Source organism: Eriocheir sinensis, chromosome 64, assembly GCF_024679095.1.
Source record: "Eriocheir sinensis breed Jianghai 21 chromosome 64, ASM2467909v1, whole genome shotgun sequence".
Classification (NCBI taxonomy): domain Eukaryota; kingdom Metazoa; phylum Arthropoda; class Malacostraca; order Decapoda; family Varunidae; genus Eriocheir; species Eriocheir sinensis.
In genome coordinates this window covers 2,728,644-2,753,577 of record NC_066572.1, presented here as the reverse complement: position 1 = coordinate 2,753,577, position 24,934 = coordinate 2,728,644, and the positions used below count along the sequence as shown (strand labels likewise).

At 42.6% G+C, this 24,934-nt stretch overlaps 2 protein-coding genes and 2 long non-coding RNA genes across 13 annotated transcripts; 3 read left to right on the top strand and 1 right to left on the bottom strand.

Annotated features, from left to right (window-relative positions):
* Nucleotides 1–727: 727 nt before the first annotated feature.
* Nucleotides 728–9,591, top strand: LOC126987250 (26S proteasome non-ATPase regulatory subunit 13-like). The gene is made up of 7 exons (XM_050844084.1): nt 728–911; nt 4,204–4,317; nt 5,562–5,712; nt 5,974–6,077; nt 6,572–6,758; nt 7,938–8,126; nt 9,014–9,591. Exons 1-7 carry the CDS (start codon nt 811–813, stop codon nt 9,308–9,310), a joined length of 1,143 nt encoding a protein of 380 aa, XP_050700041.1. The 5' UTR covers nt 728–810; the 3' UTR covers nt 9,311–9,591.
* Nucleotides 8,147–8,996, bottom strand: LOC126987251 (uncharacterized). The gene is made up of 3 exons (XR_007740470.1): nt 8,609–8,996; nt 8,334–8,511; nt 8,147–8,244 (listed from the first exon to the last, which is right to left on the bottom strand). It is a non-coding gene; the product is annotated as an uncharacterized LOC126987251 (long non-coding RNA).
* A 2,268-nt stretch (nt 9,592–11,859) lies between the features above and the next one.
* LOC126987249 (uncharacterized) lies at nt 11,860–16,900 on the top strand. 10 transcript variants are annotated; one of them, XR_007740465.1, is made up of 4 exons: nt 11,860–11,986; nt 14,597–16,460; nt 16,569–16,674; nt 16,785–16,885. It is a non-coding gene; the product is annotated as an uncharacterized LOC126987249 (long non-coding RNA). The 10 variants fall into 10 exon arrangements; XR_007740467.1 differs by lacking the exon at nt 16,569–16,674 and having other exon boundaries at nt 14,597–16,309; nt 16,414–16,567; nt 16,676–16,820; XR_007740468.1 differs by lacking the exons at nt 16,569–16,674; nt 16,785–16,885 and adding an exon at nt 16,676–16,750 and having other exon boundaries at nt 14,597–16,309; nt 16,414–16,460.
* Nucleotides 16,901–17,557: 657 nt separating this feature from the next.
* LOC126987440 (zinc finger protein 80-like) lies at nt 17,558–19,881 on the top strand. The gene is made up of 4 exons (XM_050844405.1): nt 17,558–17,564; nt 18,610–18,914; nt 19,485–19,723; nt 19,839–19,881. Exons 1-4 carry the CDS (start codon nt 17,558–17,560, stop codon nt 19,879–19,881), a joined length of 594 nt encoding a protein of 197 aa, XP_050700362.1.
* Nucleotides 19,882–24,934: the final 5,053 nt, after the last annotated feature.

Genomic DNA, 24,934 nt, shown 5'->3' with positions numbered 1-24,934 from the left:
GTTAACTATTTCGTGAGATCACCCATATTTTCAACACTTGGAGAATATGCGTCCCTGGGTGCTGGGATGCTGCTCAAGGGGCGAGGAGGCGGAGGGGACCACTAGGGACACCAAAACCTAAAGACCTCACTTGTACCTTCATTAATGCCAGGCAGGTAACGTAGGCCTATAGACAGTGAGGTTAATTAAGGGAGGCGGAGAAAGTGTAGAGAGATGTTACACACTCTAGTGATCTCCAGTTCCTTTTCTTTTCACGGTGGAGGAAGCTGCTCATCGGAGGACAAAAGGAATGTACAGAAAAGAAAAGTTGTATGTGTCTATCTATCTATCTATCAATCTACCTATCTATATCTCTCTCTCTCTCTCTCTCTCTCTCTCTCTCTCTCTCTCTCTCTCTCTCTCTCTCTCTCTCTCTCTCTCTCTCTCTCTCTATCTATCTATCTATCTATCTATCTATATCTATCTATCTATATCTATCTATCTATCTATCTATCTATCTACTGATGAACTTAAATTTGGTAACACCATGAGTAAGGAATTTTATGGAGTCCGTATATTCCCAACGAAATACCGCGGTGTGTTGTAATAAGGCAAGCTAGGAATATTTAGCCCGCATTTCACTTTCTGTCATTTTTGTTATATTTTTCCCTTACCATAAACTATAAAATAAAGGCGTATAGATGAGGAAGATAAATATTTTAGGCCCGGTGAACGCATCCCCCCGTGACGTCACAGCCACAACAAGCCAGTCATCCCCAGGCGCCCGGCGTGAGTCTCTCTCTTGTACCATTTTCCGCCACCACCGCCGCCATGAACAGCAAAGTGGAAGCATATCTCACCGCCAAGAAGGAGAACTCCCCCGCGGAGCTCTCCAATAAGTTCGGGGAGATGGAGGAGCTCTACAACAAGAAGTGAGTCAGGGTTTGTACTGACGGGAGGAAGGGATGTTAACTTATATTCATTTTTGATCTTTTTTTATGTTTAGAGACAAATTTCCACATTTTTGAGAGTATAAATCACCTCAGCATGTAATATAAGCTCTACGCTCTCTACGGTTTTAATACTGATGCAGGGGATGAGTAGAGAGAGAGGGGGTCTAACTTGTCTCTCAGTAATTTATAAGTATTGTATTTTCTAAGGGTATAACTCACTCCTACAGTATTTCCTTGGTATATTATGTTTTTTGGGGTTATGTCTCTAAGTTCAGGGGGATGGGAGTGTTTGATAATATGTGGTTTATTTATGGGGGCAAGAGGAATGGGGTTCAACTTGTCTCTCAGTAATTTATAAGTATTGTATTTTCTAAGGGTATAACTCACTCCTACAGTATTTCCTAAGTACATTATGTTCTTTAGGGTTGTATCTCTTAAGTTCAGGGAGATGGGAGTGTTATGTAATAGGTATGTGGGTTATTTATGGGGGTCTAACTTGTCTGTCAGTAATTTATAAGTTTTGTATTTTCTAAGGGTATTATTCACTCCTACAGTATTTCCTTGGTATATTATGTTTTTTGGGGTTATATCTCTAAGTTTAGGGATATGGGAGTGTTTGATAATATGTGGTTTATTTATGGGGGCGAGAGGAATGGGGTTCAACTTGTCTCTCAGTAATTTATAAGTTTTGTATTTTCTAAGGGTATAACTCACTCCTACAGTATTTCCTAAGTATATTATGTTCTTTAGGGTTGTATCTCTTAAGTTCAGGGAGATGGGAGTGTTTTGTAATAGGTATGTGGGTTATTTATGGGGTCCAACTTGTCTCTCAGTAATTTATAAGTTTTGTATTTTCTAAGGGTATAACTCACTCCTACAGTATTTCCTTAGTATATTATGTTCTAAAGGTATATTTCTCTAAGTTCAGGGATATGGGAGTGTTATGTAATAGGCTAGGTATGTGGGCTATCTATGGGGTTCAACTTGTCTGTCAGTAATTTATAAGTATTGTATTTTCTAAGGGTATAACTCACTCCTACAGTATTTCCTAAGTATATTATGTTCTTTCGGGTTGTATCTCTTAAGTTCAGGGATATGGGAGTGTTTGATAATATGTGGTTTATTTATGGTGGCAAGAGGAATGGGGTTCAACTTGTCTGTCAGTAATTTATAAGTATTGTATTTTCTAAGGGTATAACTCACTCCTACAGTATTTCCTAAGTATATTATGTTCTTTAGGGTTGTATCTCTTAAGTTCAGGGAGATGGGAGTGTTTTGTAATAGGTATGTGGGTTATTTATGGGGTCCAACTTGTCTCTCAGTAATTTATAAGTATTGTATTTTCTAAGGGTATAACTCACTCCTACAATATTTCCTTGGTATATTATGTTTTTTGGGGTTATATCTCTTAAGTTCAGGGATATGGGAGTGTTTGATAAAATGTGGTTTATTTATGGGGACGAGAGGAATGGGGTTCAACTTGTCTCTCAGTAATTTATAAGTATTGTATTTTCTAAGGGTATAACTCACTCCTACAGTATTTCCTAGGTATATTATGTTCTAAAGGTATATTTCTCTAAGTTCAGGGAGATGGGAGTGTTTTGTAATAGGTATGTGGGTTATTTATGGGGTTCAACTTGTCTGTCAGTAATTTATAAGTATTGTATTTTCTAAGGGTATAACTCACTCCTACAGTATTTCCTAGGTATATTATGTTTTTTGGTGTTATATCTCTTAGTTCAGGGATATGGGAGTGTTATGTAATAGGTATGTGGGTTATTTATGGGGTCCAATTTCTCTGTCAGTGATTTATAAGTATTGTATTTTCTAAGGGTATAACTCACTCCTACAGTATTTCCTTAGTATATTATGTTCTAAAGGTACATTTCTCTAAGTTCAGGGAGGTGGAAAAGCTATATAAGAAGTAAGTGAAAGGGGTCCAACTTCTCTGTCAGTAATTTATAAGTATTGTATTTTCTAAGGCTATAACTCACTCCTACAGTATTTCCTAGGTATATTATGTTCTAAAGGTACATTTCTCTAAGTTCAGGGAGATGGGAGTGTTTAATAATAAGTGGTTTATTTAAGTGGACATGAGGAAGGGGGTCAATTCATATTAGTATTTATGTATTTTTTCGGAAGTTAGGAGGAAATTTTACACATTGTAGAGAGTAGAAATCGCTTCCGTACATAATAATAAGTAAGTGATGTTTTTATATATTATTGACAAGAGGAAGAGGTTCAACTTGTCCTTGTATTTTTGTCGATATTTTATGTCCCACTAAGTTATGAGGTAATTTTCCACAATGTCAAAGAGAAAAATCGCATCAGCACACAACCTAACCTCCTGGGCGCGTTGTATTTGGTATTTATCTAGAATTACACCCGACATTCTATTCCACGGCAGACAGGTAATTTTCCACATGTTAAAGATTGAAATTACCTCAGGACACAACCTAACCTCAACGCATTGTATTTGGTATTTATCTAGAAGTACACCCAACATTCTATCCCACGGCAGACAGCACTCGCCACTCACCACACAATAAGATACAATAGAAGTGTTCACAATCCTTACCTAATACATGATGGTGAGGGCAACATGGGAGTGATTATGTGATGGTGAGAATGAAAGAAGGGAAAAGGAGGGAAAGGATAGAAGGGAAAAGGAAGGAAAGGGAAAGACAGGGAATAGACAAGGAAGGAGAAGGACAAGAAATGGAAGAGAAAGAAAGGAAAGAGAAGGGAAAGGGAGGAGAGAGAGGGACAATTGATAGTGTGGTAATGATTGTGAAAGAGTGAAAATAATGAGTGATTGTGAGGATAACATGGGAAATAGTGAGTGATTATATATGGTAATGGGATGATAATTTAATGGTGATATGATAGTGATTGTGAAAGAGTGAAAATAATGAGTGATAGTGAGGATAACATGGGAAATAGTGAGTGATTATATATGGTAATGGGATGATAATTTAATGGTGATATGATAGTGATTGTGAAAGAGTGAAAATAATGAGTGATAGTGAGGATAACAGGGGAAATAGTGAGTGATTATATATGGTAATGGGATGATAATTTAATGGTGATATGATAGTGATTGTGAAAGAGTGAAAATAATGAGTGATTGTGAGGATAACAGGGGAAATAGTGAGTGATTATATATGGTAATGGATTGATAATGTAACAGCGATATTTTGGTGACAGTTAAACACATGAGACTCTATTCTAATACCCCCCCTCTCTCCCTCCCCTCTTCCCCCCGTTGCAGGTTATGGCATCAGCTGACCCTGGCACTGATGAGCCTGGTGAAGGAGCCAGCGATGAGGGAAGGCACCGAGCTCATCACCCTGTACAACAACCTCATCTGTGAGCTCGAGAACAAGTAGGTGATGTTTTGGTGTGAGAGAGAGAGAGAGAGAGAGAGAGAGAGAGAGAGAGAGAGAGAGAGAGAGAGAGATACCCTACCTCATCAGTGAACTGGAGAACAAGGTGATGTTGTTGTTTTAGAGAGAGAGAGAGAGAGAGAGAGAGAGAGAGAGAGAGAGAGAGAGAGAGAGAGAGAGAGAGAGAGAGATTTAAAACATTTATTTATAACTACAGTTGTATATCAGTTTCCTTAATATATACATTGGTTTTTTTTTACATCTGGAGAGAGAGAGAGAGAGAGAGAGAGAGAGAGAGAGAGAGAGAGAGAGACATACACAACCTTATTTTTCCTTCCCAATCCCTCAGTCAACCTCTTCTAACCCCCACCCCTCACCCCCCCCAAATCAACCCCATTTTCTATTCTCCTACCTCCCTTATAGTCAACCCCATTCTACCCTATCACAACCCATTAGAATCAACCCCTTTCCTTTACCTCTACCCCCCCCCGTCTCTCTCTCAACCCCTTCCACCCCCTCAACCCCATAGCTTTAATCCCCCTACCAGAATCACTTCCCTTCCCAACCCAATCCTCTTAGAATTAAACCCCATTTCTACCCCTTCACCTAGTAGAATGAACCCCTTTTTAATACCCCCACCCCTTCCAAACCCCTTCACCCCTTAGCTTTAATACCCCTTACCAGAATTACCCCTTTCTCTACCCCTCTCCTCCTTGCTTTCAATCCCCTGTTCTACCCCTTCACCTCCATAGATTCAAAACCCCTTCTCTAACCCCCCCCCATAGTTAACCCCCCCTTCTCTACACCCCACACCCATAGTTAACCCCCTTCTCTAACCCCCACCCCATAGTTAACCCCCTTCTCTAACCCCCACCCCATAGTTAACCCCCCTTCTCTAACCCCCACCCCATAGTTAACCCCCTTCTCTAACCCCCACCCCATAGTTAACCCCCTTCTCTACCCCCCCATCCATAGCTAACCCCCTTCTCTAACCCCACCTATAGTTAACCCCTTCTCTAACCCCCACCCATCCATAGTTAACCCCCTTCTCTAACCCCACACACACACACACACAATCACCGAAATTGACCTCTCTTTCGGTCACCTCTTTTGATTCTTTTTTTTAGGAGCAGTGAGTAGCGGGCTTATTTATTATTGTTTTCTATTTTCGTGCCCTTGAGCTGTCTCCTTTGTTGTAAAAAAAAAAATAGTCACCCTTCACCCCTCCTCTCTCTCCCCCCAGGGTCAATCCGCTGTCCCTGGCCACCATCGCCGGAGAGGTCATCACCCAGCACGTCGACCCCAATGAGGCTGTGACCTTCGTGGAGCGCATCATCCCTAAGGTGTCAGACCACCAGGAGGCGAGGGTGCTGGCTAACGTGCTGATTGCCCAGGTGAGGGATGGTACAGGTGTGAAGGGGGGGGATTAGGAGAGGGAAGATTGGTGGGGAGGAGATGATAGTTGCTGGTTGTGGGTAAGGGAGGGGAAGGTAAGGGGATTTGAGTATGATATATGCTCCCTTAACCCTTTCCTTGCGCACGGGACGGGACGCGACTATCCCCTTCAGGCGCAGTTAAATAAATGATTGACTAACTGAGTGTCTGACCTCTCTACTCCATCCCATCCTCACCCCCCTCACCCCCTCACCCCCCAGGTCACCCTCACCCGCCTCGAAGACCAGGCCAAAACCAAGAAGATCCTCGACGAAACGGAGAAGCTGCTTGACGAGATTGACGGAGTGACCCCCGTGCATGGAAAGTGAGTGTGTGTGTGCGTGTGTGTGTGTGTGTGTGTGTGTGTGTGTGTGTGTGTGTGTGTTAAGATTGATGAATATGAAGTTGATTATGTAGTTTTTTTTTTTCCCTGTTAGTTTCTTTCTTTCTATCTATCTATCTCTTCTTACTTTCTTTCTTTTTCCTTTTCATTTCTTTCCTTTTCCTTTTTCCTTCCCATCCTTTCCTTGTTTTTTCTCTCCCTTCCACTCCTTTCCCTTCTTTTCTCTTCCCTTTCTTTCCTTTCCCCTCCTTCCCTTTTCCTCTTTTTCCCTTCCTTCCCATCCCTTCCCTTCCCTTCCATTCCCTCCCCTTTCTCCCCATCCATCCCTTCCCTTCCTTCCCCTTCCATCCATTCCCTCCTCTCTCCCATCCATCCATTCCCTTCCCTTCCCTCCATTCTCTCCTCCTATTCATCCATTCCCTTCCTTCCCACACCACCCCAATACACCCCCCCCTTTTCTCCCCCCCCCACACCAGGTTCTATCTCCTTGCGTCCGAGCTGTACTGTCGCAGCGGGGCCCACTCGGACTATTACCGGGCTGCCCTGCGGTATCTGGGCTGCATTGAGCTTCAGAATCTGGACTCTGAGACGCAGAATAAGCAAGCCTTCTACCTCGGTCTGGCCGCACTGCTTGGGGAAGGGATATACAACTTTGGCGAGCTGGTGAGTGTGTGTGTGTGTGTGTGTGTGTTTACCTAGTTGTGAAATACAGGGAAAGAGCTGTACTAGGTTCGTGGTGTCCCGTCTCCATAACGCTAATTATGCAGTTTGGCTTTAAGTTCATGAATCGTTTTTGCACACACAGTCTCCTCGTCAAGTCCGTTCCATGTGTGTGTGTGTGTGTGTGTGTGTGTGTTCCCTCTCTCTCCCCTTTCCTCTCCTATAGATTCCTTTCCCTTCCCTTTCTTTCCCTTCCCTTTCCTTCCTTTCCCTTCCCTTCCATTTCTTGTCCCTGTTCTTCTCTTCTCTTTTCTTTCCTTCTTTCCTCCTGTTCTTTCTCTTCCCTTCTCTTCTTTTCCCCTCCATTTCTTTTCCTTTTTCTTCCTTTTCATTCCTTCCTTGTCACTTTTCCCTGCCTTTCCCTTTCCTTTCCTTTCCCTTCTTTCCTTCTCCTTTTCCTTCCTTGTCATTCTTTCATAGTTTCATGTTTTCTCTGCCTTTTCCTTTCCTTTCTTTTCCTTCCTTTTCCCTTCTTTCCTTCTCCTTTTCCTTCCATTCCCTCCTTCCTTCCCCTTTCCTTCCTTTCCCTCCTCCTTCCTTCCCCTTTCCTTCCCTTCCTTCCTTTCCCTTTCCCTTCTCTCCATTTCCTTCCCTTTCCCTCACCCCTTTCCTTCCATACATACTTACCTTACTCTCCTTACCTTACCGTCCTTACCTAAATTTACCCCAATCATCGCTTTTACCTAATTTACCTCACTACCTTTCATCTTTAGCCAACTCTCCCCCCCCCGCCCCCTCTCCCTCCCCACAACCGAGAGAGCCCGGGTTCGATTCCCGGGCGGAGTGGAAAAATTTGGGCGGCTTTTCCGATACCCTACGCCCCTGTCCCCCCCGCAGTGAAAGGGTAACCGGTAATAATCGGGGGTTGTGTCCCGTCTCCTGGGGTCTGTTCCCTTCTCCTATAATTCCTTCCCCTACTGTCTCTCTCCGGCATTTGACCACAGATGTTGCGCCGACTAAACAAAACTTTCCTTCCTTCCCCTTCTGTCTCTCTCCGGCATATGACCACAGATGTTGCGCCCACTAAACGAAACTTTCCTTCCTTCCCCTTCTGTCTCTCTCCGGCATATGACCACAGATGTTGCGCCGACTAAACGAAACTTTCCCTCTCCCTCCCCACAGTTGGCACACCCCATACTGGAGGCACTAAAGGGGTCATCATCTGAGTGGCTCCGTGACCTCCTGCTGGCGTTCAACGAGGGAAATATCAACAAGTTCGAGGCCATGAAGAGCCAGTGGAGCACCCAGCCGGACCTGTTGACCAAGGAGAACCAGCTGAGAGAGAAGATCCGGCTCCTGTGTTTAATGGAGGTAGGGGCCGAGGGATGAGCCGAGGGTTGCTGGTGTTGTTACTGGACTCAATCTCTGCCCTGCTCTCTGTACATGTCCAAACCATCAGAGTCTTTCCCTTCTGAGCACTGTTTCCTACCTCCAGTCTCTCCCAGCACTGTGTCCTCCCCTGCTCTCCTTACATGTCCAAACCATCAGAGTCTTTTCCTTCTGAGCACTGTTTCCTACCTCCAGTCTCTCCCAGCACTGTGTCCTCCCCTGCTCTCTTTACATGTCCAAACCATCAGAGTCTTTCCCTTCTGAGCACTGTTTCCTACCTCCAGTCTCTCCCAGCACTGTGTCCTCCCCTGCTCTCTTTACATGTCCAAACCATCAGAGTCTTTCCCTTCTGAGCACTGTTTCCTACCTCCAATCTCTCCAAAACTCCCATCACTGTGTCCTCCCCTGCTCTCTTTTCATGTCCAAACCATCAGAGTCTTTCCCTTCGGAGCACTGTTTCCTACCTCCAGTCTCTCCCAGCACTGTGTCCTCCCCTGCTCTCTTTACATGTCCAAACCATCGGAGTCTTTCCCTTCTGAGCACTGTTTCCTACCTCCAGTCTCTCCCAGCACTGTGTCCTCCCCTGCTCTCTTTACATGTCCAAACCATCAGAGTCTTTCCCTTCTGAGCACTGTTTCCTACCTCCAGTCTCTCCCAGCACTGTGTCCTCCCCTGCTCTCTTTACATGTCCAAACCATCGGAGTCTTTCCCTTCTGAGCACTGTTTCCTACCTCCAATCTTTCCAAAACTCCCATCACTGTGCCCTCTCTCATTCTTTCATACTTTCTACCTCCTGTACTTAATTCTTCCCTCCCAATCACTCTCTCCTAGTTCTCTCTAATCACCCCTCTCTCTCTCTCCTCCCTCAGATGACCTTCCAGCGCAAAGCCTACGACCGCCAACTCACCTTCGTCGAAATCGCGCGAGAGACCGGACTCCCCATGAACCAAGTTGAGGTCATGGTAATGCGCGCCCTGTCCCTCGGCCTTGTCCGGGGCACCATCGACCAGGTGGAGGGCAAGGTCAACATCACCTGGGTCCAGCCTAGGGTGTTGGACAAGAAGCAGCTGGCGTCAATGATGGATAGGCTGACTGATTGGTGTCGCGATGTGTCTAGCATGCAAAGCCTTCTCCAGGAGCAAGCCTCGTCAATTCTCACGCTGTAGTGGTATTGATGGTGGTTGTGGTAGTGGTAGTTAGTGGTAGGAGTCTTTTTCTTGGTTGATTTTTATTGTTTTTTTTTTTATTTGTTTTTTGTAATTTTTATGCTTATTTATTTTTTTATTTATTTTTTTCAATCTTTTTCTAGTTTTTCATGTATATTTTTTTCATTTTATTTTTTTCTATTGGATATATTTGTTTCCATCTCTCTCTCTCTCTCTCTCTCTCTCTCTCTCTCTCTCTCTCTCTCCCTTTCTTTATTTTCTTTTTTCTCTTTTCCTATCTTTTTCTCATTTTTTTATATTTCTCTCTCTCTCTCTTCCTTTCTCCCTTTCTTTATTTTCTTTTTTCTCTTCTCTTTTTTTCTCATTTTTTTTATATTTCTCTCTCTCTCTCTCTCTCTCTCTTCCTCTCTCCCTTTCTTTATTTTCTTTTTTCTCTTTTCCTATCTCTCATTTTTTATTTCTCTCTCTCTCTCTCTCCCCCACCCCCCTTAGGATAGCACAGAGTAAGATATTGTTAGGAACTTGCTATATCTTTTGTGTTAATAAAATCACGTCAAGTGTAGCCAAGTATGATTAAATCCCTCTCACCTTCCTTATTTACCTTAGCACACAGGTAGGCTAGTTAACGAGGCTCTCAGGTGTGGGGAGGGACAGGTAAGGGAGTTAGTATGTGGTTATTTTGTTATTTTATTGTTATTTTATTGTTTTATGCAGTAAGGGAAGGTGATGGGTGGGTTGTGTCATGTATCAATTGTATTTTATTCATTTTTATTAATTTATTGTTTAAAGTTAAGGAAGCAGAGTTGATTAAATTCATTATTATTAATTTTATTCACTTTTTTGATGGTAAAGTTGAATGAGACCAAAAAAAAGGCTTACTGTAGAGAGAGAGAGAGAGCGTGTGTGTGTGTGTGTGTGAATGAGAGATAGTTCATTTTGTGGTTATCTTATTCTGGTTCATTATTTCATTAACATTATATTAATTTTTTTTACAGTAAAGTTGAATGAGACCAAAAAAAAAGCTTACTACAGAGAGAGAGAGAGAGAGAGAGAGAGAGAGAGAGAGAGTGTGTGTGTGTGTGTGTGTGAATGAGAGAGAGTTCATTTTGTGGTTATTTCATTCTGGTTCATTATTTCATTAACGTTATATTCAATTTTTTTACAGTAAAGTTGAATGAGACCAAAAAAAAGGCTTACTGTAGAGAGAGAGAGAGAGCGCGTGTGTGTGTGTGTGTGTGTGTGTGAATGAGAGATAGTTCATTTTGTGGTTATTTCATTCTGGTTCATTATTTAATTAACATTATATTAATTTTTTTGACAGTAAAGTTGAATGAGACCAAAAAAAAAGCTTACTGTAGAGAGAGAGAGAGAGAGAGAGAGAGTGTGTGTGTGTGTGTGAATGAGAGATAGTTCATTTTGTGGTTATCTTATTCTGGTCCATTATTTTATTAACGTTATATTCACTTTTTTTTACAGTAAAGTTGAATGAGGCCAAAAAAAAAAAAAAATAGCTTAATTACTGTAGAGAGAGAGAGAGAGATTATCGCACTCAGATCCACGCATTTACCGGTTTCTGGCTCATAACTTGCCAAGAAACACCAGTAATTAACCATTTAAACAATAACTATATATGAAAGCAGTCATTGGGGTGATGAAAGCAGTTTATTGGGTCGGAAATCGGCAGATATAAGAGGCAGAGTACGACAATCTGGCATCAAGAAGTGTTGGTCAGCGGTGCCACCAGATTGTCGTACTTGAAGCATGACCCGCCCACATAATACCCACACAAATAACGATATTCACCTTAAGTCAATGTTAAAGCTGTCAATTTGTATGCTTGATGGCGATAATAATGGCCCAGACACATAAAATAGTGTTGAATACGATATGGTGTTGAGATATTAGTCGACGGTGCCAGATTGTCGAACTTGAAGCATGACCCGCCCACATAATACCCACACAAATAACGATATCCACCTTAAGTCAATGTTAAAGCTGTCAATTTTTATGCTTGATGGCGATAATAATGGCCCAGAAACATAAAATAGTGTTGAGTACGATATGGTGTTGAGGTGCCAGATTGTCGTACTTGAAGCATGACCCGCCCACATAATACCCACACAAATAACGATATCCACCTTAAGTCAATGTTAAAGCTGTCAATTTTTATGCTTGATGGCGGTAATAATGGCCCAGAAACATAAAATAGTGTTGAGTACGATATGGTGTTGAGATATTAGTCGACGGTGCCAGATTGTCGTACTTGAAGCATGACCCTCCCACATAATACCTGCACAAATAACGATATCCACCTTAAGTCAATATTAAAGCTGTCAATTTTTATGCTTGATGGCGGTAATAAAGGCTCAGAAAACCCTCTTCCCTTGTGCATTCATTCTTACCATAGTCTTTTTCGTATTACTATAAAAAAAAATATAGCTGCATCATCACTCACTGTACTGCCTGGGGGTTGGGATGGCATGTTCCTCCCTTCTCCTTTGTTGTTTCCCTGCAATAATAAACAATCAATCAAAACAAAACAAAACAGTGTTGAGTACGATATTGTGCCATTGTTTGTATTGGCAACACTGCTCCTCCCGGCCGCTGTCACCCAGCCTCTCAGGGGAAGCCGCGGGGGATTTCTGGCACCAGGGAGGGAGCGGCGCCCCCCACGAGGTATTCCCCGGGTGACCGATGACCTGCCCCGACCCCCTTGCCCCGGGATCCTGTGGCTAAGCGGGGCCGGGGCTGTCAAGGGGGCGGGGCGGGATATCTGTTTTCTTGACCCTATTTCCTTTTCCCCTTATTTTTTCCCCAATTGCTCTTTCGTTTTTTACTCTTCATTTCCCATTTCCCCTTCCCTTTTTCCCGTTTCCCCTTACGTTTTCCCCATTTCCCCTTTCGTGTTCATTTTCCCCATTTTCCCCATTTCCCCTTTCGTTTTCATTTTCCCCATTTCCTCTCCCTTTTTCCCATTTCCCCTTTCGTTTTCCCCATTTCCCCTTTCGTGTTCATTTTCCCCATTTCCCCTTTCGTTTTCATTTTCCCCATTTCCTCTCCCTTTTTCCCGTTTCCCCTTTCGTTTTCATTTTCCCCATTTCCTCTCCCTTTTTCCCGTTTCCCCTTTCGTTTTCCCCATTTCCCCTTTCGTTTTCATTTTCCCCATTTCCCCTTTCGTTTTCATTTTCCCCATTTCCCCTTTCGTTTTCATTTTCCCCATTTCCCCTTTCGTTTTCATTTTCCCCATTTCCCCTTTCGTTTTCATTTTCCCCATTTCCCCTTCCCTTTTTCCCATTTCCCCTTTCGTTTTCCCCATTTCCCCTTTCGTTTTCATTTTCCCCATTTTCCCCGTTTCCCCTTTCGTTTTCCCCATTTCCCCTTTCGTTTTCATTTTCCCCATTTCCCCTTTCGTTTTCATTTTCCCCACCCTTTCGTTTTCCCCATTTCCCCTTTCGTTTTCATTTTCCCCATTTTCCCCATTTCCCCTTTCGTTTTCATTTACCCTTTCGTTTTCCCCATTTCCATTTTCGTTTTCATTTTCCCCATTTCCCTTTCGTTTTCATTTTCCCATTTCCTTTCGTTTTCATTTTCCCATTTCCCATTTTGTTTTCCCCATTTCCCTTTTCGTTTTCATTTTCCCCATTTTCCCCATTTCCCCTTTTGTTTTCATTTTTCCCATTTTCCCCATTTCCCTTTTCGTTTTCATTTTCCCCATTTTCCCCGTTTCCCCTTTCGTTTTCCCCATTTCCCCTTTCGTTTTCATTTTCCCCATTTTCTCCATTTCCCCTTTCGTTTTCATTTCCCATATCCCCTTCCCTTTTTCCCGTTTCCCCTTTCGTTTTCCCCATTTCCCCTTTCGTTTTCATTTCCCCCATTTCCTCTTTCCCCGCCTGTTTTCTGTTGACCCTCTACGGTAACTTATTCGCTTTCACCAGTTTGTACGCGGCCTGCCAGTCTGTACGCACGTCAGTCAGGTGATAGATACTGATGCTATACCTGGGCGGGGCTCATACCTGTTCTTACCTGTTTGTTACCTGTTAACCCTTTACTTCTGGTCGTTCCGCAAAGTTTGGGGGACCCGCGGGAAGTTGGGGTTTTTTGGTTGTTGGAGCATATTTAAACTACTACAACCAAATTTTACATAACCTGACAGCTAAGGGAGGGGCTTTGTCCCCCTCGAACCCCCTGCTAACCAAGGGGTGCTGTGCCCCCCCTGAACCCCTCCCCTTAAAACGATAAAGTCATACCTGTACTGGACGGGATATATATGTTGTTGCAGCGTGGAGAAGGAAATGGTGGCACCGCGCACCAACATCCGGGAAAGTCCGCTTGAATGTGGACTCTGCCAAATAGCTGGGGAAATGGTGAGTGTGCCTTCCAAACCTGGGAATGCTGCTCCTCACAGCCACCACAGCTGGCCGCCATTTCTCCTCTACAAATACTGGTGGGCCGGGCGGAGGCAAGCCAAGAAACACCTGACCGCGGCCCCTGTATATAAGCGTCACACATATGAAACAAACACAAAAGCCTCTCAAACCAACTACTTGAACTCCGGAATCTCTTACATTTAATACTCAATTTTGCCTTAACACTCAATCCCTTAGCAAGGGAGAGGTTACCTGCCTTTATTGAGCACGTGTACTGTTGCCTTATTGACAGCCATCAAAATGGCCCTGCCCCACAGTGCCGTCACTCCAGGAGGATTTATTCAGAAAATATATATTTTTGCTGTAAGTAGAGCACAGAAACGCTTCATTTGAGGTAGACAGCATCATTGCAATGGCTGCCTTTACCCCACAGTTTCCCTGGTCTTCATGGCCCTCCCCGCTACATGGTGTAATGTTGTTGAAGGGGAGAGGAATATTATCTGTTATTTCCTATCATCACTTGTAGACGCAGTGTATGTTTGATGCGCCGGTAAAACTAGAGAAGTACAACACTTTGGGATGCCTTGGAAAGGTTATTATTCTTGTGGGAGCAATATTGGAGGCGCGCGGTGATCCTCCATATTTACCGAGGTAATTGCAATATGAAAAAGAGAGGAGGGCTTTTTTTATTGTTTCATTTTTTTGTGCCCTTGAGCTGTCTCCTTTGTTGTAAAAAAAGGTGAGAATGAAGGAAAGGAACATATGGCCAGAACAGCATTTCTTTACACTCTGACCCTCTATGTTAAGCACAGGGAGAGATGTTACACTTACGGGTCAAACGCTCGTCCACAAGGAAGGAAAACAGGGAGGGATGGAGGGGACACTGCTGACCTTACTATCTCAAATGTGTCTCTTACAGGTGGTGGTGGGGGGAGCCATCTCTGCGGCCAACCCCAGCAGCTGTGGCGGTGCTGTGACGCTGGGCAGCACTCAGCACCTCTCAGCACTGGCCGCCTCTCCCACCACCCCTACAGCTGACTTCAGGAGGAGGAGGAAAAAGATTGAAGCTGCTGAGTGTTCAGGAATGGTGGAGCAGATTATGTAAGGTGTTTGTGTTTTCAAGAAAGGAAGAAAAGATTATAATTTGTGTTTTCAAGAAAGAAGGAAAAGAAAATAATAGCAGTTTGTTTTCAAGAAAGGAGGAAAAGATTATAATTTGTGTTTTCAAGAAAGGAGGAAAAGAAAATAATAGCAGTTTGTTTTCAAGAAAGGAGGAAAAGATTATAATTTGTGTTTTCAAGAAAGAAGGAAAAGAAAATAATATCTGTTTGTGTTCTAAAGAAAGAAAGGAAAAGATAATTTGCATTTTCAAGAAAGGAGGAAAAGAAAATAATAGCTGTTTGTGTTTTAAAGAAAGGAAGGAAAATTGCTATAAGCTGTTTGTGTCTTTAGAAAAGGAAGAAAAAATAATACAATCCTTAATAAATATAGTGTTTTGAGAAGAGAGGAGAGGAGAGGAGCTGTTAGTCTGCAGGAAAAGGAGGAAAAATTAATACCAAGTTGTTTGTGGTCTAAGAAAAGGAGAAAAAAATAATACAAGCCATTGGGAGTGTTTTATAAAAGATAATATAGTGTTTTGAGAAGAGAGGAGAGGAGAGGCGCTGTTAGTCTGCAGGAAAAGGAGGAAAACTTAATACCAAGCTGTTTGTGTCGTAAAGAAAGGAGGAGGAAATAATACAAGCCATTGGGAGTGTTTTATAAAAGATAATATAGTGTTTTGAGAAGAGAGGAGAGGAGAGGCGCTGTTAGTCTGCAGGAAAAGGAGGAAAAATTAATACCAAGCTGTTTGTGTCGTAAAGAAAGGAGGAAAAACTAATCTAACCTTTTGAGAGTGTTTTGTAGAAGACATTTTCGCGCGTTAGAGAAAGAAGGAAAAAGTCTTATCCGTATTTTGTCTTCAGGAGCGGAGGAGGAAAAAATTATATAAGCTCTCGGGTGTTTTGTAGAAGAAAATTTAATGTGTGTTCAAGGGAGAAGAAAATTTTTATAAGCATTTTGTCTTCAGGAGTGGAGGAGGAAAAAATTATATAAGTTCTTGGGAGTGTTTTGTAGAAGAAAATTTAGTGTGTTCAAGAGAGAAGAAAATTTTTATATGCATTTTGTCTTCAGGAGAGTACAAGGAAAATATAATATAAGCTCTTGGGAGTGTTTTGTAGAAGAAAATTTAGTTTGTGTTCAAGAAAGAAGGAAAAAAGTCTTATAAGTATTTTGTCTTCAGGAGTGGAGGAGGAAAAAATTATATAAGTTCTTGGGTGTTTTGTAGAAGAAAATTTAGTGTGTGTTCAAGAGAGAAGAAAAAAGTCTTATAAGTATTTTGTCTTCAGGAGCGAAGGAGGAAAAAATTATATAAGTTCTTGGGAGTGTTTTGTAGAAGAAAATTTAGTTTGTTCAAGAGAGAAGAAAAAAGTCTTATAAGTATTTTGTCTTCAGGAGTGGAGGAGGAAAAAATTATATAAGCTCTTGGGAGTGTTTTGTAGAAGACAGTTTTGTGTGTGTTCAAGAGAGAAGAAAATTTTTATAAGCATTTTGTCTTCAGAAGAGTACGAAGAAAAAATAATATAGCCTTTTGGGAGTGTTTTGTAGAAGACAGTTTTGTGTGTTCAAGAGAGAAGAAAAAAGTCTTATAAGTATTTTGTCTTCAGGAGCGTAGGAGGAAAAAATTATATAAGCTCTCAGGTGTTTTGTAGAAGAAAATTTTGCGTGTTCAAGAAAGAAGAAAAAAAGTCTTATAAGTATTTTGTCTTCAGGAGTGGAGGAGGAAAAAATTATATAAGCTCTTGGGAGTGTTTTGTAGAAGACAATTTTGTTTGCTCAAGAGAGAAGAAAAAAAGTCTTATAAGTATTTTGTCTTCAGGAGTGGAGGAGGAAAAAATTATATAAGCTCTTGGGAGTGTTTTGTAGAAGACAATTTTGTTTGCTCAAGAGAGAAGAAAAAAAGTCTTATAAGTATTTTGTCTTCAGGAGTGGAGGAGGAAAAAATTATATAAGTTCTTGGGAGTGTTTTGTAGAAGAAGAAAATTTTGTTTGCTCAAGAGAGAAGAAAAAAGTCTTATAAGTATTTTGTCTTCAGGAGTGGAGGAGGAAAAAATTATATAAGTTCTTGGGTGTTTTGTAGAAGAAAATTTAGTTTGTTCAAGAGAGAAGAAAATTTTCATAAGCATTTTGTCTTCAGGAAAGGACGAGGAAAAATGATATAAGGTTTTAGAGTGTTTTATAGAAGAGGAATTTAGTGTGTTTAGAAGCGGAGAAAAAATATATTCAACCTCTGTCAATTCACTCTTGGTCAACTCACCCCAAAAATATACAACCACTGTCAACTCACTCACTCTTGGTCAACTCACCCCAAAAATATACAACCGCTGTCAACTCACACTCTTGGTCAATTCACTCCAAATATACCTCTGTCAATTCACTCACTCTTGGTCAATTCACTCCAAATATACCTCTGTCAAGTCACTCCCTCTTGGTCAATTCACTCCAAATATACCTCTGTCAATTCACTCCCTCTTGGTCAACTCACTCCAGATATCCTCAGGCAGAGTAGAGATGGATAGGTTAAGGGTCATTAGAGGTCAAATCAACAACACAGAGGCTATCACTGGTCATAGTTAAGTGCTGTTGAGGTTATGAGAGGTGAAATTAACAAGCAAACTCACCTTTAGAACCTGTAATTAAGACCTGTAAGCTATCATTGGTCGTATTGAAGTTCTGTTAAGAGGTCATATTAACAACCCACAAGCTATCACTGGTCATAGTTAAGTGCTGTTGAGGTTATGAGACGTGAAATTAACAAGCAATCTCACCTTTAGAACTTACAACCATGAACTGTAAGCTTCCATTGGTTGTATTTGAGCGCCCTAAGACTTATGATAGCTAACATTAGTGAACCATATCTCTCACTGGTGGTTTAAATGCTGATAGAGTTCTGGTAGAGTGTTAGACCTGTCACTGGTGGTTTAAATGCTGATAGAGTTCTGGTAGAGTGTTAGACCTGTCACTGGTGGTTTAAATGCTGATAGAGTTCTGGTAGAGTGTTAGACCTGTCACTGGTGGTTTAAATGCTGATAGAGTTCTGGTAGAGTGTTAGACCTGTCACTGGTGGTTTAAATGCTGATAGAGTTCTGGTAGAGTGTTAGACCTGTCACTGGTGGTTTAAATGTTGCTAGAGTTCTGATAGAGTGTTAGACCTGTCACTGGTGGCTCAGACGCTGTTAATTTTAAGATACGCAAGGTTGACAATCCATAAGCTGCCATTGGTCATATTTTAAGCAGTGTTACAGGTATTAAAGATAAAACTATCACCCTTAACCTGTGTGTGGGTGTATGTAAATGCACTTTGTTATGAGTTAAAGGAAGAAAGTATAGAATTATGATGAGATAGAGGAGAGGTCATATTTTAAGCAGTGTTACAGGTATTAAAAGGTAAAACTATCACCCTTAACCTGTGTGTGGGTGTATGTAATTATGATGAGATAGAGGAGAGGTCATATTTTAAGCAGTGTTACAGGTATTAAAAGGTAAAACTATCACCCATAACCTGTGCGTGGGTGTATGTAAATGGTCTTAGAAGAAGAAGAAGAAGAAGGACTCGTAGAACAGCAATGGCTATAGTACAGAACTCCACCACCACCACCACCACCACCTCCACCACTACCTCCATTCCCATCAACACCATCAACACCACCACCACCACCACCACCGCCCCCATTCCCATCAACACCACCATGACCGTCAGCCCCTCCAGCCCCAGTATCACCACCACCATCACCACCAACACCACTACCAGTCCCTTCTCTCCCAGCATCATCACCACTGACATCACCACCACCAACACCCTCACCACCACTGCCGTAAGCCCCCCGACCACCCCAGTCACCTCCAACCTCATCACCACCACCCATATCAAGTCCGAAATCCCAGCCAACATCATCACCAGCGCCCCCTTCTTCAACACCACCACAGCACGGGAGGTCGACCCCATAGACCCAGTGCGGAAATTCGAATGCCCTGACTGCGGGGAGGTGATCCGCGGCAAGAGTCACTTCATTCAGCATAAGCTCTCCCACGCCGGCCTCAAGGTCTTCTGCTGCCCGGAGTGTGGGAGGATGTTCACCAGACAACACCTACTCCTCAGGCACACGCAAGTCCACACTGGGATTAAGAAATATGAGTGTGAAGTATGCGGCCGTCGGTTCGGGCAGAAGAGCAACCTGTCTCGGCATTCGCTTATACATACCGGAGAGCGGCGGTTTATCTGCCAAGCGTGCGGTAAGGCGTTTAAGCAGAAGGGGAATCTACTCCAGCATATCACGAGTCACACTGGGGTCAAGAGATTCCGCTGTGACGAGTGTGGGGAGCAGTTCACGCGGAAAAGCAGCCTGACGCAACATATGGAACTCCACGTTGGCGTCAAGCGATACAGCTGCGAGGAGTGCGGTAAACGATTCCACCAGAAGGTTAGCCTCACGCAACACATGTATTTGCACACCGGGAGGGACCATGCGTGTGGAGAATGCGGCGAGTGCTTCCCGAACAAGAGCAGTCTGTCACACCATGCGAATGTCCACACCGGGCTTAAGAAATTCAAATGCCATCAGTGCGACAAGTGGTTTAAGCAGAAGAGTCACCTCACGCGACATATGATCAAGCACACTCAGCAGGAGGTGTACCCATGTAAGGATTGTCATAAAGAGTTCTCGGTGAAGGCTAGTCTCACGCGACACTTAACCGTATGCAACGCCCGTAAGAAACACCGCTGTGGGGAGTGTGGGAAGTCCTTCGCCGACACGGAAGGGTTGACACACCACATGCAGGGACACGCCATCGCAAAGAAATACTACTGCGAGGAGTGTGGCTTGCGATGCGACGATTCTGAGGACCTCACACGACACAGGGCGACCTCTCACCCGCTGACCCGGAAACCCAAACTCGACGGGACAACCCACATCAAGGAGGAGCCCAAGGAACCAGTTATCAAGGAGTACAAGTGCGAGATATGCGGTAAAACATTCCCAGGAACGAGCAACTTGAACCGGCATCTTGCTATCCATATCGGCGTCAGGAAATACAAATGCCAACAATGTGATAAAATGTTCCTGCAGAAGGGGCATTTATTACAGCATGAGAGTGTGCATAACCGCCTGAAGAATTTTAAATGCGAGGAATGTGGGAAGCTCTTCACTCGGAAAGGGACACTCGCTCTCCACATTAAGAAACACGTAAATGGGACCGGAAGAACAGGGAGGAGGAGAAGGAGGATTGCGTTAACTATACCCACGACGGAGAAAAATACCGGCGACTCCTCCTCCTCCTCCTCCTCCTCTTCCTCCTCCTCCTTGCCGGTGAGTGATGGATCCAAAGTGGGTGAACTCTCCCTGGTGGATGAGCCGAGGGTTGTGATTGGGTGAGTTACGATGGATTGCTGTGATCGCCGGATGAGAAGTGGATGAAAAAATACCAGTGACTCTTCCTCCTCCTCCTCCTCCTCCTCCTCTTCCTCCTCCTTGCCGGTGAGTGATGGATACAAAGTGGGTGAGTTTCGGTGGATTGCTGTGATTGGCGGATGAGACGTGGATGAAAAAAAGGTTGTGTTTTGAATCAGTGAATGAAAATAAAGGAAAATATGGATGATAAATGAAAACATGAAGGAAAGAGTGGAATTAGTGAAGGAAGGAAAACAATATAGGGATGAATTTTGATACTAGTGGATCGGAAAGCAAGATAGAGACATTTACTGATAAAGGAAGAGATTATATTAGTGATGATTAAGGAAAGGTGAACAGACAAATTAAGCTTATTATGGTATTATTATTATTGGTAAACATGTGCAGTATTGTAATTTATTTCTCTCTCTCTCTCTCTCTCTCTCTCTCTCTCTCTCTCTCTCTCTCTCTCTCTCTCTCTCTCTCTCTCGCTCGCTCTTGCTCGTTCATTTCCTCTCTCTCTCTCCATCCTGTTTCCTCTCAAATTACTCTTTTTTTAAAATTTTTCTCTCTCTCTCTCTCTCTCTCTCTCTCTCTCTCTCTCTCTCTCTCTCTCTCTCTCTCTCTCTCTCTCTCTCTCTCTCTCTCTCTCTCTCTCTCTCTCTCTCTCTCTCTCTCTCTCTCTCTCTCTCTCTCTCTCTCTCTCTCTCTCTCTCTCTCTCTCTCTCTCTCTCTCTCTCACACACAGTAGGAAATCCATTGTTTAAAACCAGCAGCTTGTTAGTGAGGTTTAAAAATAGCTTCACAAATTCGTAGGTGCAATATGAAATGTAGTCGACCAAGCGCATACTCATAGGTTTACTTGGACGAAGGGAATCACTATTATGTATATTGTGTTTGCCTGTAAATATTCTTTGATAATGTTATTTATTTTAACTTATATATTTACCCAAGTGTCCGCGGAGAGTTGTAAATTGCATGGGCGTCTTTTGCATGTGTTTTAATGACCGACGGAATTATAAAATGTCTCCTCTCATACGAAAGTCAGTCCGAGGTCACCAGTTGTAATGTTAGGTTAGTTTTCTCTGTTGCCTTGGGAAATGTCGTAGTGGGAGCCTGATGTGTTTTGAGGGTATGGGGGTATAGGACCCATATTATCAAACGTTTCAGGCTCTTCTTAGGACTGTTTTCAAAGGCTGTTATAGTAGGATATCAATGTATTATTATTATTATTTAATTTCACCACGAATTAGGCATACAATTGTCAATGGAAAAACCCCACGACAGATAGATCACGCCACCTTATAGGAAGATATAGATAGATAGATAGAGGAAGATATAGAAGATAGAAGATAAGTTGTTTTATCATGAGCGTTTAGGCCGTGTTATAAGTCGAATCCGAGAAGTTTTGGGCCCTGCAGAGATATCCTGAACTTTGCAGGGACCTGAAACTTCTCGGATTGAACCTGTAATACGCAATTTTTTATTTATTTATTTATTTGTTTATTTATTTTTTTTTTACACCAAAGGAGACAGTTCAAGGGCACAAAAAAAGTAAACATTAATAAAAAAAGCCCGCTACTCACTGCTCCTAAAAGAATCCAAAGAGGTGGCCGAAAGATAGGTCAGTTTCGGGAGGAGAGGTGTCCTGATACCCTCCTGGCTGGGTATATCACTTTTTGGGGGTCTTGCGCCATGCACCCCTACACCACTATTCAGGCCAAATAAATTGCATCATGACTTAAGTAATTTAGTGTGGCACCCCAAAAAATAACTTTATATAACCTTCCTTCCTTTCCATCTCTCTCCCTTCCTTCTGTTCCCTCTCCCTTCCTTCCTTTCCTTCTCTCTCCCTTCCTTCCTTTCCTTCATTCTCCCTTCCGTTCCCTCTCCCTTCCTTCCTTTCCTTCTCTCTCCCTTCCTTCCTTTCCTTCTCTCTCCCTTCCGTTCCCTCTCCCTTCCTTCCTTTCCTTCTCTCTCCCTTCCGTTCCCTCTCCCTTCCTTCCTTTCCTTCTCTCCCTTCCTTCCTTTCCTTCATTCTCCCTTCCGTTCCCTCTCCCTTCCTTTTCCTCTCCCTCCCTTCCTTCCTTTCCTTCTCTCTCCCTTCCTTCCTTTCCTTCATTCTCCCTTCCGTTCCCTCTCCCTTCCTTCCTTTCCTTCTCTCTCCCTTCCGTTCCTTCTTCCTTCCTTCCTTTTCCTCTCCCTTTCTTCCTTTCCTTCTCTCCCTTCCTTCCTTTCCTTCCTTTCCTTCTCTCTCCCTTCCGTTCCCTCTCCCTTCCTTCCTTTTCCTCTCCCTTCTTTCCTTTCCTTCTCTCTCCCTTCCGTTCCCTCTCCCTTCCTTCCTTTTCCTCTCCCTTCCTTCCTTTCCTTCTTTCTCCCTTCCGTTCCCCCTTCCTTCCTTTTCCTCTCCCTTTCTTCCTTTCTCTCCCTTGGATCGTATGGTTTAGTTGGTATGGGTCCCTTTTCAAATATCGTGCAGCTGGCAACATTGCGCCTGTGATCAATTCTGCCAATCTCTTGTATTCTATTGTTATTCTATTTATTATCATGCATTTATTATTTATTGTTATCTGTTCTATTTTATTCTATCTATGGCTCTGATGCGCTCAAAAGACGCTCATGTGTTTTGCAAATTTCCGCACAACACAAGATGGAAAAAAATCTATATTCTTTACATTTGTTACTGACGGAATCTCGATGGTTCAGGAAAGAGCTCCCGATATATATATTTGTTTGTTGTTGTTTAATACATTACCATATTTATTTACGATTAATATTCTTTGTATTGTTATTTATTGATTTATAAAGATATTTGCTGATAAAAACTAATGTTATTCACCTATGAGCATTATACTTTACGATAAGGGAGTTTAAGTTTTGGGTATATGGAAGTAAGATGGCCCTTGAAAAATATGAGCCTTTGTATATTACCGAGGCAGTGGATAGCATTATATAGTACTTTTATTATTTATTAAGCTATATTTGGCTACGGTCATTGGTTACGATGATCATCTCGCGGGAGCTTCTTGGTGAGAGAGGTAGGGCTTACTTGTAACTGTCAAGCTTCTATACTTTATAAGGGAGTTTAAGTTTTGGGTATATGGAAGTAAGATGGCCCTTGAAAAATATGAGCCTTTGTATTTTATCGAGGTAGTGGATAGCATTATATAGTACTTTTATTATTTACTAAGCTACATTTGGCCGGGGCTCAGTGGTTACGGTGAGGGAAGTGGGGCTTATATTAACTGTCAAGCTTTGTTTATATATACTGTAAATTCATGTCCCATAGTTGTTTATCTATTTATTTATTTTGCATTCAGCCTATAGCGCCAGTAGGCTTTTTTGGTGGGTCCTGGTGGTTGGCCCCAGATCATTATGGGTCAGGCAGTTGTTTTATAGTGGCGCCATTCTTGCTTGGCTCACGACCGCATGCTGTCCGCCGGAACTCATTATTAGTCCTCTTTAGTGAGTTAATCCTAGAGTCCGGGTTGATAGACGGTCATCAGAACTGTCAAATATTAGTTGTGGGCGGGAACTCAAACGGCCGGGTCCTTCAGCCTTATGGACACAGTGCCCGCTCTCTGACCACTCAACCGCGCCTCCCCTAAATTGATTGATTGATAGTTAATTGTTGCAAGTAAACAACAAAGGAGAAGGGAGGAACATGCCATCCCAACCCCCAGGCAGTAAATAGTGTGATTGTACAATTGACATATCTGTAGGTAAGACCATATATCTAGGGGCAAATACTCCCCTCAATCAAAATCTCTCCCTTCTCGCTCTCTGCCCTCGTCCATCATTATAAGCAGCAATATATAACCATGGACTAGGGAATCATTACACCTTAATACCTAGCTTGGGAGATTCTCATAAGCACAATATCAATCATTGAGAGTAAAATGAACTTCCCATAGACTTATTGGTGTTCCATTGTTATTTAAGGTTAAGATACACAATGCAAAGCCAGGTTAATTAGTATGTGGTGGTATATTCTTTATTATGGATAGACTTATTGGTGTTCCATTCTTATTTAAGGTTATATATAATCACACTCTGTCCTGCCTGGGGGTTGGGATGGCATGTTCCTCCCTTCTCCCTTGTTGTTTACCTGCAACAATAAACTATCAATCAATCAGGTTATTAATTTTAAGACAAAGCCAGTATTATGGGAAGACTTATTGGTGTTCCATTCTTATACAAAGCCGCCAGGTTAATTAGTATACGCGGCGTTATTCTTTAATAGGCCTACAGTACAGTTTTATGACCTATATCGACATGTCAGATAAATTGGGCCCGTCCTCGCTGCCTCGCACTTGGCAACCCGCACCTCTTGTTTACATTACCAAGCAGACATAATTAAGCCCAAAGTTGACATAAGCATGAGGATTCTAGGTATGATAAGAAAGGAGGTCACGCCAAGGGTCAGCCAGGGGTCACACGTCAAGGGTCAAGTCATGGAGGAGTTATTTTTTCCTTCCCGCCGAAAGCATTATTGGAACGCCTTTCACAAGTGTTGCCAAGTTGGTGTGGCGAGAGAGGCGATTTGACATATAAAACACTGATATCGAATTAGTTATTGTGAGGATTGATAGCTTATTTTGAAAGAAATAAGAACACTATTATCCATTTCAAGCCATGACCTAAATTACTCATAACTCCAAATATTGGGGCTCCCGTGGTCCTGTGGTAGAGTGGGTTGACCCGTTGCCAGATTATCGTACTCAGAGTCACGTATTTACCCGTTTCTGGCCCATAACTATTGTCAAAAAGCATCA